Source organism: Nannobrachium achirus (assembly GCF_963921795.1).
Source record: "Nannobrachium achirus genome assembly, chromosome: 19".
Taxonomy (NCBI): domain Eukaryota; kingdom Metazoa; phylum Chordata; class Actinopteri; order Myctophiformes; family Myctophidae; genus Nannobrachium; species Nannobrachium achirus.
The window spans coordinates 24964833-24975977 of record NC_137826.1 but is presented as its reverse complement, the minus strand read 5'-3'; the positions used below and the strand labels follow the sequence as shown (position 1 = coordinate 24975977).

Sequence of the window (11145 nt, the reverse complement as noted above, 5' to 3'; positions counted from 1 at the left end):
ATCAGGGGCGGAGGTTGTGGTTTGGCAGCCAAGGAGTGTGTGCAAAGTTTGGCATGGATAGGGGCAACGGTGCCGGAGATAAGAGTAGGGCCAAAAGTGTGGCGTGACGTGACGTGACGTGACGTGACGTGACGTGACGTGATGTGATGTGACGGACGGATGGACGGACATCCGGTGGAGGTTTGTATAGTAACTTGCAACCTCACGGTTGCAATGAATAGTCTTCACTTTACATTAGGGCTCTTGATAACATCTACAAAGTGTATATTAAACATGAACAACACATGTAGGTCACCTTAACAGACATTTGTAAATGCATTCCTACCTACACATTATGTGAATTTTAGCATTGGTTATAAATTATTTAGTAAGCATTTACAAATGTATATAAATGGTTTATTCATGATTAGTTTACTACTTACTAATACCTTACTAATAACATGTAAATGATGTTTAAAACAGTTATAAATGTTTAGTTAAACATTTACAAATGTCAATAAACAGTTTGTTCATGTTTATTACTCATCTATAAACTGCTTATAAATGTTTATAAATGATTTATAACAGGTCATTATTGTAAAGTGCTACCAACACATTTCTTGATATTACTCCTACAGATTTCGTCCAAACATCACGCAAATTGGTGCACATTGTCTCTATAGTCATGTAATCATCTGTCCGATTTTTCATAACCCATCTTGATTGTCTAAGATTGGCATCTAAAGTTTGCAGGGGTTATGAACAATACAATTGTCCCCTCGACATCACCAGGCCATTGAGATCCTCTAACCACAGGCTTCTCATGGTCCCACGAACCCGCCTGAAACAAAAGGGTGATTGAGCATTTTCTGTGGCTGGCCGAAAACTATGGAATAGCCTATCACTTCCTGTTAGATCTGCCACTTCCCTTGACACATTTAAATCTTGACTAAAAACACACCTTTGAACCATAAGACTATTTCCATCTCATCCACGCCCCTCATTTTTATATAGGCTACTCTTCCTTCTACCATTGTATATTGTATATATACTTTGGTCAACTTAAATAAAATGTACCTGACTTTCCTAAAAAATAATTCAAGTTAAAGACAATTCAGTGATAAGACAATATAAGTATGTTCTTAGTTTTGGTTTATGCCATATGTAAGCAGATCATCTTTCTATATGCTTGAGGAACATATTAGTCAACATGTTCTGAATATTACAACATAATATATTAAAAGAAAATAAACAGGACATACACAGGACTCATATAACTGTGTCCAAGTATAGTATCCTTGTTCCATATAGACTTTAACTTTCAGTACAGAGCTCTACCAGCTAACTGGCCTGGCCTTAGATGAACATATGACTCAAGGAAGGCATATGAGTTGTCCTGACTGTTGACTCTAACTGTTAGAAGGTTATATGTTCATCTGAGGCCAGGCCTAGATATTTATACTGCTTAGTGTATACTGATACTGCTATCCCAAACAAAAAACAACACGTTTTATAGCTGGCATGTGTTCTGTTTTTCATTACCACAAGCCTCCCTTTCCAACACCAATCAGCAACAATATCCAGCATATTTTGCAGATCTAGCCGACATTCAGAAAATTAAATTATATAATCTGATTCTGCATACAAAGGTTTATTGGCCATGACCAATTTGGAATATCTTATTCTAAAAAGGCGTAAGCAACCTTAGGTACGGGTGCCAACATTGGCACAGGGGAGGGTGATCACTGGCACACTGGCATAAGTGTGTGAGTGAGAGAGAGGGTTTTTATTTTAAAATTCAATATATTTGTCTTGTCTCGTTTCACACCAAACTGTGTGCGAAACCATCTAGTCAGGGGATATTAAAAACATCTTGGAATAAATTCCTTACCAAAATATTTCTTCACCAGTGTGTTTGTGAAGGTGTCCAGACACACATCTCACAAAGACTGAAATTTAGTTTCTCTAGGGGAAATCTGTGATAGCTGCTGAAAGTTGTGGTCTCATTAACTATACAGGAAAACACAAAAAAATAAATCTGCTTTAAGTAGCATGTGAAAGGTCAAACTAGGGATCTTCCATGATTCTGAATCCATTGCAAGCATTTGTTTTGCACAAAAACACTATTTGGCTAAAACAGCCATAGCCAGGTCATCACAAACCATTTTTTGTTTGGGCCGTTGGGCCGTTTTAGCCCAAGGAGTGTTTTTCGTGCAAAACAAATGCTTGCAATGGATTCAGAATCATGAAAAAACCCTAGTTTTATTCCATGGTTGGACATATTTCTAATAATATTCCCTGACTAATCCTGTTGTTAAGTCATTTACCTGAACACAAGCGATCGGTGCTCAGTAGATAGCCGCCAATACATTTCCCAATTATGCCTGATGTTAATAATCTGTATTCAAGGAGCTCCCTTTTAGCCAGTCGCAAGCCTTCTGAAAATCGATGAAGCATGCATAATATGCATATATTTTCTTGAAGTCTCAAATAGCAAAAGTAAAATGGTCAATACAACATTTTGCTTTATGAAAGCCATTCCGTTCATAATCAAGTAGGCCTGACCTTTCAGGTTGATCTGCAAGTCTTGTTTAAATAGACTATAGAATAGACAATACTTACAATGAATAATAGTACTTTTTCCTCTTACATTTTAGCCCCACTAGTGATTGTCTCCAGAGGAAACTGTAGAGCTCAACTGCCGTATCTTATAGGGCAACCCTAACCCCACACTTGAATGTTTTATTGATAATTAACTTATTGTTATATGAAGTATTTTTAATTTATTTAATTACAGTTACACCATTGCATACAATCAGATTACACTACATTGTTATTACTTCTGGACTAATAGTCCAGAAGCTGATTAAATTGATACTAATTCAAAAGCCTGCTATAGTTATGTTCACTTATTGGCCTCTATGGGCCCTGTGGCAATTAAACCAAAGGGTCATCCTTTTTCTCCCTGTCAAGCAGCTGTTGTTGAATACTACCACCTTCATTCATGATTTCCTGCTCATCTCCTCCACAGAGGAAAACAGGTTTTTGGTGGTGGGTTTGTGGGGGGTGGGGGGTGTATTAACTCATATCAAATCTTGACAGACCTTGACAGCATCCATCAAATCTTGACCGTTCTTGACAAATCTTGACACAAGGACGTCCGCTATTCAAGGCACGCTAGGCAAAAGTGTTGCTCAGCTTTTTTACTCTATTCCCCACCGTGACCCCTCCTACTCTTGGCACGGCCATGATGGGTGAGGGGTGGGAGACAGAGAGAGGTGTGGGTACAGCTGCAGCCCCCTTCTTCAGATGTAAATGCATGCATTTTGTCAACTGAGTATCAGGAACATGCTGTAGCCAATGAGGGCACAGCGAGCACCAAGTGTCCCAGCCAATGAAAATGTCTCTGGCCACTGTGGCCAGTATATAAGCCCAGAGTGAACACTTAGGAGTTTAGGTGACCCTACTTTTAAGAGAACAGGCTGTAATCCCAAGGACTGTTACCTCAATTCTTGTCTGGACGTGAAGGTAAAGAAACGAACGATTTAAAAATGTTCTACCGTAAAGCTCTGATTATTTGTTGTGTGGAATGAAGGATGGAACTATACAGATATATGGAGACCTACATGGACCTTTAAGAAACAATTTAAAATAGAAACAAATGCTGGTGCAACTGGATTTTCTTTTTTAGTCCATGGGTTTGTATTCATTCAAAGGAAGAATGCATTTTGGGACAACAGATTGGACTCTGGGACAACATTAATTTGAGATGTATTGGACATTATTACGCATGCAGAGCTTGTGTGATCTGTGAGCTGTCTCATTTAGACATTGATTTATATAAACAGGTGATTCAGTTTGAGATATGCTAGTAAATTTAGAACAGGAGTAAAGAGATATCCTTGGGGTCTTAGATTTCTGGTAACTGAAGTTAGCTGGTTAGCTTATACTCAGTGACCTGTTGGCTTATAGCCCAAAAAGGGGTTCCTTTTTGGGCAATAAGCCAACAGGTCACTAAGTATCAATGACCGCTGCACCTTAAATGGCATGCATAATTACATAATGTAGAAATAGAATATTATAATACTGCATTTCATGTGGTGGAACAATGCAGTGTATCTGTCCACGCACCAGTGTTTAATTATGCATGTCACAAATCTTTCAAGACAGCTTTGTGTGTTATCAATAGTAAGTAGATCTGTCTGTAGATTTGACTAGGCCTACAATATTTCTGTGAAGCAATCTGTCAAGCCCAGCTTAATTTATTGTCATAGAGCTTATTTGGACAGAGTCAAATCCTCTGTGATAAATTAACTGAAAAAGGACCCTTATGTACGTGTTCATTGTAACACCCTCAAAGTTAAACCAACATTGAATGTAGATATGTATATGATGTATTCTGTAAAGGTTTGTAATGGTGACAAATTGGCAAACTTGTGTTTTTTTTTTCTAGTATGGGCTCTAATGATAGATAATAATGGGAAAAAAATGGTGTATCAAGACATATTTGTATAAATAAGGCAAGACAAGACTATTTGTAAAGCACATTTCAGACACAAAGGCAATTCACTGTGCGTTATATACTGCAGGGATTAAGATACCAAAGAAATGCCAATGGTTATTTTTGCCTTAGTGCAAGATTGAGAGGTGGGAGTGTTTCTGTGACAAGAGAATATATGGTGTCTAGGAGACACCAAGGAGGCCCAAGAGTCAGAGGTCAGGCTGGCGTTAAAAATAGTAGCAGTAGTTCTGCTTGCCCTTATCTATTCCTAGGTGACATTTGATCCGTGGGGAATTGAGTGACACTAGTTACCAGGATTCCATCGTCCGAAAAATTTAAAGTCTTTGCACCTGTCCAACTGAATATCTCTATTTCTAAATGCTAAAAACATGTTGTGGGTACAAGGGAGCACTTCTGTTGCACCTGCAACTACATTGGCTGTGTCTTGGATAGTTTTTCTCCGTTTAGCAATGGCCCAATTTAGTAATTCCAAAGTGTACAGTAACTTGTATTTTAATGCACATTTCCCTCTCTCTCTTTCTCTCTCTCTTTCTCTGCAGTGTAAGAAACGCAATCATGCCTTTCGGAAACACCCACAACAACTTCAAACTCAACTACAAGAGTGAAGAAGAGTTCCCTGACCTGTCCAAGCACAACAACCACATGGCCAAGGTCCTGACCCCCGAGCTGTATGCCAAGCTGAGGGACAGGCAGACCCCCAGTGGTTTCACCCTGGACGATGTCATCCAGACCGGAATTGACAATCCTGGTGAGTGTCACAAGTGCCACTTAAAAGCATAACATCACTGTTGCATAAGACTATATCAAGACGTTAACTGAATACTCATGTACAAATAACTCATGTATTAATAACTTACGTGTAAAAATGGTTTACTACTGCCAGTTTGTGTAAAACAGTAGATATTCTGCCTGTGTTTAGGTCACCCCTTCATCATGACCGTCGGCTGCGTTGCCGGTGATGAGGAGTCCTACGAGGTCTTCAAGGAGCTGTTGGACCCCATCATCTCAGACCGTCATGGTGGATACAAGGCCACCGACAAGCACCCCACCGACATGAACTTCGAGAACCTGAAGGTATGGCAGAACATTTCTCTTGAAGAAACAAACAATATTGTGGTTAAAAAGAATATTACAGCAAAATACATCTAAAGTGTTTTTAAACCCGACTTTCCTCTCTGGGTGATTATTCATATCAATTGTGATCAGAAACATACTTTTCCTGTCTTTAGGGTGGTGATGATCTGGACCCCGCCTATGTTCTGTCCAGCCGTGTGCGTACTGGCCGCAGCATCAAGGGATACACCCTTCCCCCCCACACCAGCCGTGGCGAGCGCAGAGCTATCGAGAAGCTGTCCGTTGAGGGTAAGCGGCATAACTATTGATAGCTTGATATGCATGTAGAGGGCTGAGCAGTAAGCTAGGGCTGATGACAAACAATAGACTGCCCACAAAGCAATGGAACAGTCTCTGAATGCTGCTCCAAAAAATTAGAATGCTCAGTATCCTGTGATTACCGAAACAATGAAGCCCATGTCACCGTATCTGTTTGTGTTAACTGTTGTTTAAATCAGATTTGGAAAAGGTTTTGAGCTCAATGTGTGTCTTCATCTCCACAGCTCTGGCCCCCCTGGAGGGTGAGTTCAAGGGAAAGTACTACCCCCTGAAGTCCATGACTGACGCCGAGCAGGATCAGCTGATCAACGACCACTTCCTGTTCGACAAGCCCGTGTCTCCCCTGCTGACCTGCGCCGGTATGGCTCGTGACTGGCCCGACGGCAGAGGCATCTGGTGAGTACAACTTATAATTGTTGGGACATCGATTAGTCAAATGGTTGCGCGTGACTTCTCAAACTCACATCTCAGCACCTGTTCAGGCCCTATACACCACACCATACAACGTTTCAGGTTGAGACCAAAAAGAGAAATTAGACGTTTGCCTGGGACCTGAACTAGTGAAAACAGCAGATCTACGATCACGCCGATTCGGGCCGGGTTGTGAGCTTGTAGATCGGCCATTTTCACTACTTTCACTACATTTGTGTTCTAATTTATGGAATTTCTTAGACTTTTCTTTGATTTCTTCATGAAATTACTGAAGGTTTTTTGGGAATGTTTTTTGAAAATATTTGGAAAAATTATAATTAAAAACAAAATGTAGGAAACCAAAGATTAAGGGACCCATAAAGATTTGTCCGCTACCCACAAATGGGCCCAAGACCCAGTGTTTGGGAACCAGTGCTATACACAGTCTGCATGCTTTGACTGACCTTCTGCATCACTTTGTTCCTATAGGCACAACGACGCAAAATCCTTCCTGGTCTGGGTGAATGAGGAGGATCATCTCCGTGTCATTTCTATGCAGCAGGGCGGCAACATGAGGGATGTCTTCAGGCGTTTCTGCCAAGGCCTGGCCAAGGTACCTGTCGATCATATTACGAAATAAACCAAACATCCTTGTGCAGTTAAAGGAGGACACAGTTAATTGAGTGCTAATTGACTTGTCTCATCCACCAGATTGAGGAGGTCTTCAAGAAGCACAACCACGGTTTCATGTGGAACGAGCATCTCGGCTACGTGCTGACCTGCCCATCCAACCTGGGAACCGGCCTGCGTGGTGGAGTCCACGTCAAGCTGCCCAAGCTGAGCGTACACGCCAAGTTCGAGGAGATCCTCACCAGGCTGCGTCTGCAGAAGCGCGGCACAGGTATGCACGCACTCTCTCTCTCACACACGCACACACAGAACCATAGTGTTTTGTGCCATAATTCATAGGTGATTTAAAATGACACTCTTCTTCCTTCTCCTCACAAGGTGGCGTGGACACCGCCTCCGTGGGTGGCACTTTCGACATCTCCAACGCTGATCGTCTGGGCTCCTCCGAGGTGGCACAGGTCCAGCTGGTGGTTGACGGCGTCAAGCTCATGGTTGAGATGGAGAAGAAGCTGGAGAAGGGAGAGGCCATCGACAGCATGATTCCTTCCCAGAAGTAAAGAGGGACACAGTCTTTTGTTTTTCTACTACCCATCCATCTGGAATCGAGCCAACTGACTGGCGTGCAGAGGAAAACGCCACTCACCTAGAGACTCTTTGACTCTGCTCACCTCTTTTTTCTTCCTTCCAACTTTTCCCTCTCTCCTTGATTCTTCTTTTTTCCATTTCTTTTCCTCTTTCCACCATGTTTTTCACGTTCTTTTCATTTCGGTTTCGGTCGGTAACATCCCTGGGATCAGCCTCCACTGAGTCAGGTTTGCCTGGCAACATGTGGCATCACCTACATTTGGTTGTAATCTGTAATTATTGTTGGTAATCATCAATAAAAAAAAACATCCCCATGAAACAGCCATACAAACGTATCTCCGTCTTTTGTTTTGTAACAGTTATCAAAGACAATGCTCCTTAAATTCAGTGGTAAATACAACATTGTATGCACATCTGCGTACAAAATGATAAAGTGCACCTTTATTTTATACATATAAGTAGTCTACTTAATCTCGTAACGCTTTCAAAGATACATAGATCATCATTTGTTAGTATATCATTGCCAGTATAGCTAAGCACTGCAGTATGTCATGAAACCAGTCACTACACCACAAACCACACAAGAAATGAAGGAAAATGCCAACATCTGTGAATTTTTATTAATCATCAGCTCCATGTTCTCCTTGTACACCACAACCACTCAATCTCACTTTAAGCTTAATTTACATTCCATTGTATGACGTGTCGCCTGGAGAAAAGAACTGAGTACTAGAACAACAGCGACACAGTCATACTAAGTAGAATAAATTAGGCCGTACAGTTTGTTTCTGAGGGGCAGAGTCAAAGAGTAGAGAAGACCTGAATAGAATTACTCATACAGGTCAAACTGTGGATCCTTCAGTCTCAATAGTCCTTTTGCATATTACATCAACTGGTTCCAAAACTCTGCTCCAGTGCAACAGCATTACATGCTGAGATGCCTGGCGTCGTAATACTGTAACCAACCACCATTTAACCACTTAAACTCTCTATACTTAAAGTTAATACTTAGTTGATCAGGGTCGACTCGGCTCTGGTAATTTATCTGCTCTTTTTTCCCTCTGCACCAAATCTCTTCTTCACCAAAACATACATCTACAAGATTGTATTGGCTATTTTCGGCAAATGTTTCCGGCCAAGAATAGGCATGCTGCGGTTCAGGTGGTTAAACTGGACCAAAGACGTGTCTCTGAATAGACCTACCAGCACATACTGAACAATCTGTCCTTCATTTTAATAGTTTAGTACAATACAGCCTACCTAGAGACAATGTCTGTCTGTCCATTCATATGTATACTTTAACCCCCATTCCAGTCTTTACCGAGATGTTTAGCGACCAGCCAGATGCTCATTTGCATTCACAATATGTAAACTAACATTTCTATGGCTTGAATGCAACCCAGGGCTTTCAACTTTTCAGGGAGTAATCAGAACTGACATAAATTCGAATCAAACTGGTATTGGTAGCGAACCATTCATAAATTCACAATGTATTTCCAATATAAGTTTCCTTCCGTTTTCATTGGCTTGACCAGAACTGATATTACTTAAGTTGTGGCATAATTCATGACACATCTAAACATTTTGAGGAACTCACAGAGGCCTACTTCAATTAACTAAACATGTTCCTCTGGCAGAGATGGAGTGAAATCCCTGGATTTCACATAAGCCCTGCCATTTGTACTCATGAGCACAGGGAAAGCTGGTACTACATTCAGCACCATTTCTTTGTATTAATATTCATATCCAAAAACTGCACTGTAAAATCCAGAGTGTTAATTTAAGTTAAAATCGACCCATAGGGGTACTTCTTTTAGACTCTCTGAGTTAATTTAGCACTCAGGATTTTGAAGTGTGTCTGTATTTCACAAAGATTCCACTCCTTGGTGGGCATAATTTTTCATTATTCCCCTTAAAACCCAAACTCTGAAGACATGCAGGATTGCAAGTTGGTATTGTTCTCCATTGTCATTGACAGAAACTGCTTTAAACTAGAATTACTTCCCTTGCTCTAGCTATAAATAAACCTTGAGCTCTAAGATATATACTATATTCATATATTTTATATACAGTCATAAAATGACTGATATAAATCCATTTTTTATGATATTATTCTAAAAAATAAATAAAGTACCTGTGCAAATATCCACAAATTGAAGTGTTTCACATTTAAGACATTGGCGCCCTCCAGTGGCTAGTTCTGGGTATTACCTATACAGGCACACTGGAAGGAGCTGATTCAAGTCAAAGCAAAGTGCATTGAGGTCTATATTACCTAATGCTAATATACACCACAATGAGAACGTCCAGGGAGAGGACAAGGACAGAGACTCCTGGCATCCATATTTGCGTCTGCCCTGTGCCCTGCGGAAGAGGACAGGTCAAACTTGTCAGCTCTGTTGGGGCTCTTGTGTCATGACTCATGAAAAAACGCAGACCAAACTGGACTGAGGACATCTCAAGAGATATGTGGGTTCTACAACGTGACTGTGAGGGTGACTGGGAGCATTTCCCCCCATAAAACAAGAAAACAGGATCTCAAACAAATACAAGAGTTGAAAAGCCAAACGTTCTCTGGTGAAGCTCAATCCGATTGAAAAGGATATCTAGTGTTAAATACAAAGTGGTAGACAGACAGCTACTGGTGACTAGTCCCTGTTAAATGTAGTGAGGTGATGGGGTGATTAAAGCCTGATTTAAGCTTTGATGCCAAAGTACCATGCAATGTGTCGTTCATCAATGAAAGTACCATATCTTTTTATTTTAAGTTAAGAAATACGTGATTTTTGTCGAGTGGCATGTTGTAAGACTCTTCTGTCACTGAAGCATAAGTCAGGCTTTAGGAGGTTCAAATGGATGGGGGAGGGGTAGGGAGATCACCATGAGCAAAACCACAACTGAGATACTATTATTAACAGTAAATCATCAGCCAAACAACATGGTCTCTGTAGCCAACATATAATATCACAGTACATTATTCACTAAAAACTGGGTCAAAGGGTGGAATAGAAAGTGTAGAACGTGTGTGTGTGTGTGTGTGTGTGTGTGTGTGTGTGTGTGTGTGTGTGTGTGTGTGTGTGTGTGTGAAAGTAGGATTGTGAACTGACGGACTACACTCTCTAGCTGATCCACTTGCGGTGTTCACTATACTGACATGAAAACTGAGATCACATGGCACAGATTAGAATTTCATTGCACTAAAAATAATAAGACTTATTATTCCATTTTGGTTTACCATGGATGCGACATCATCTGACAGCGTTGTGTTTTGGCATATCCTCATGGAATTCAAGAGCAATGTTCCACAATGAAATGCTATTGTAGTTGCACATCAAGTAAAGTCACCCTCATGTCTACCATCTTGCAAGCCTTCAGGCTTGACTTTCTGTAAGAATAGGTTTTGTTTGGACAAAAATAATGCAACTGTTTTATGGCTCGAAAGTAACTCTTTTGAATGACGGGAAAAGGGAGAAGTATGATGAGAACAAGTTTCATGGGTCATCGAAATGCCTTTGAAAGTGACATATATATTTGATTGACAATGTGTTAACAGACATTGAACACAGCCAACCAGAGTAATCGGAGTTTCTCTGAAAGGATATCATTAAATGTGAGCATGTACCGTG

The 11145-nt window shown here is 40.7% G+C and overlaps 1 protein-coding gene across 2 annotated transcripts; it reads left to right on the top strand.

Annotated features, from left to right (window-relative positions):
- Positions 1–5056: 5056 nt before the first annotated feature.
- LOC308304564 (creatine kinase M-type-like) lies at positions 5057–7491 on the top strand (the record flags this gene model as incomplete). Of its 2 annotated transcripts, none has more annotated exons than XM_080749192.1 (7): positions 5057–5249; positions 5421–5575; positions 5731–5863; positions 6118–6289; positions 6794–6917; positions 7016–7205; positions 7313–7491. In XM_080749192.1, the coding sequence occupies 7 exons, from the start codon at positions 5057–5059 to the stop codon at positions 7489–7491; spliced, it is 1146 nt and encodes a 381-aa protein (XP_080605318.1). The 2 variants fall into 2 exon arrangements, with proteins under 2 accessions (XP_080605318.1, XP_080605317.1); XM_080749191.1 differs by having other exon boundaries at positions 5421–5614.
- Positions 7492–11145: the final 3654 nt, after the last annotated feature.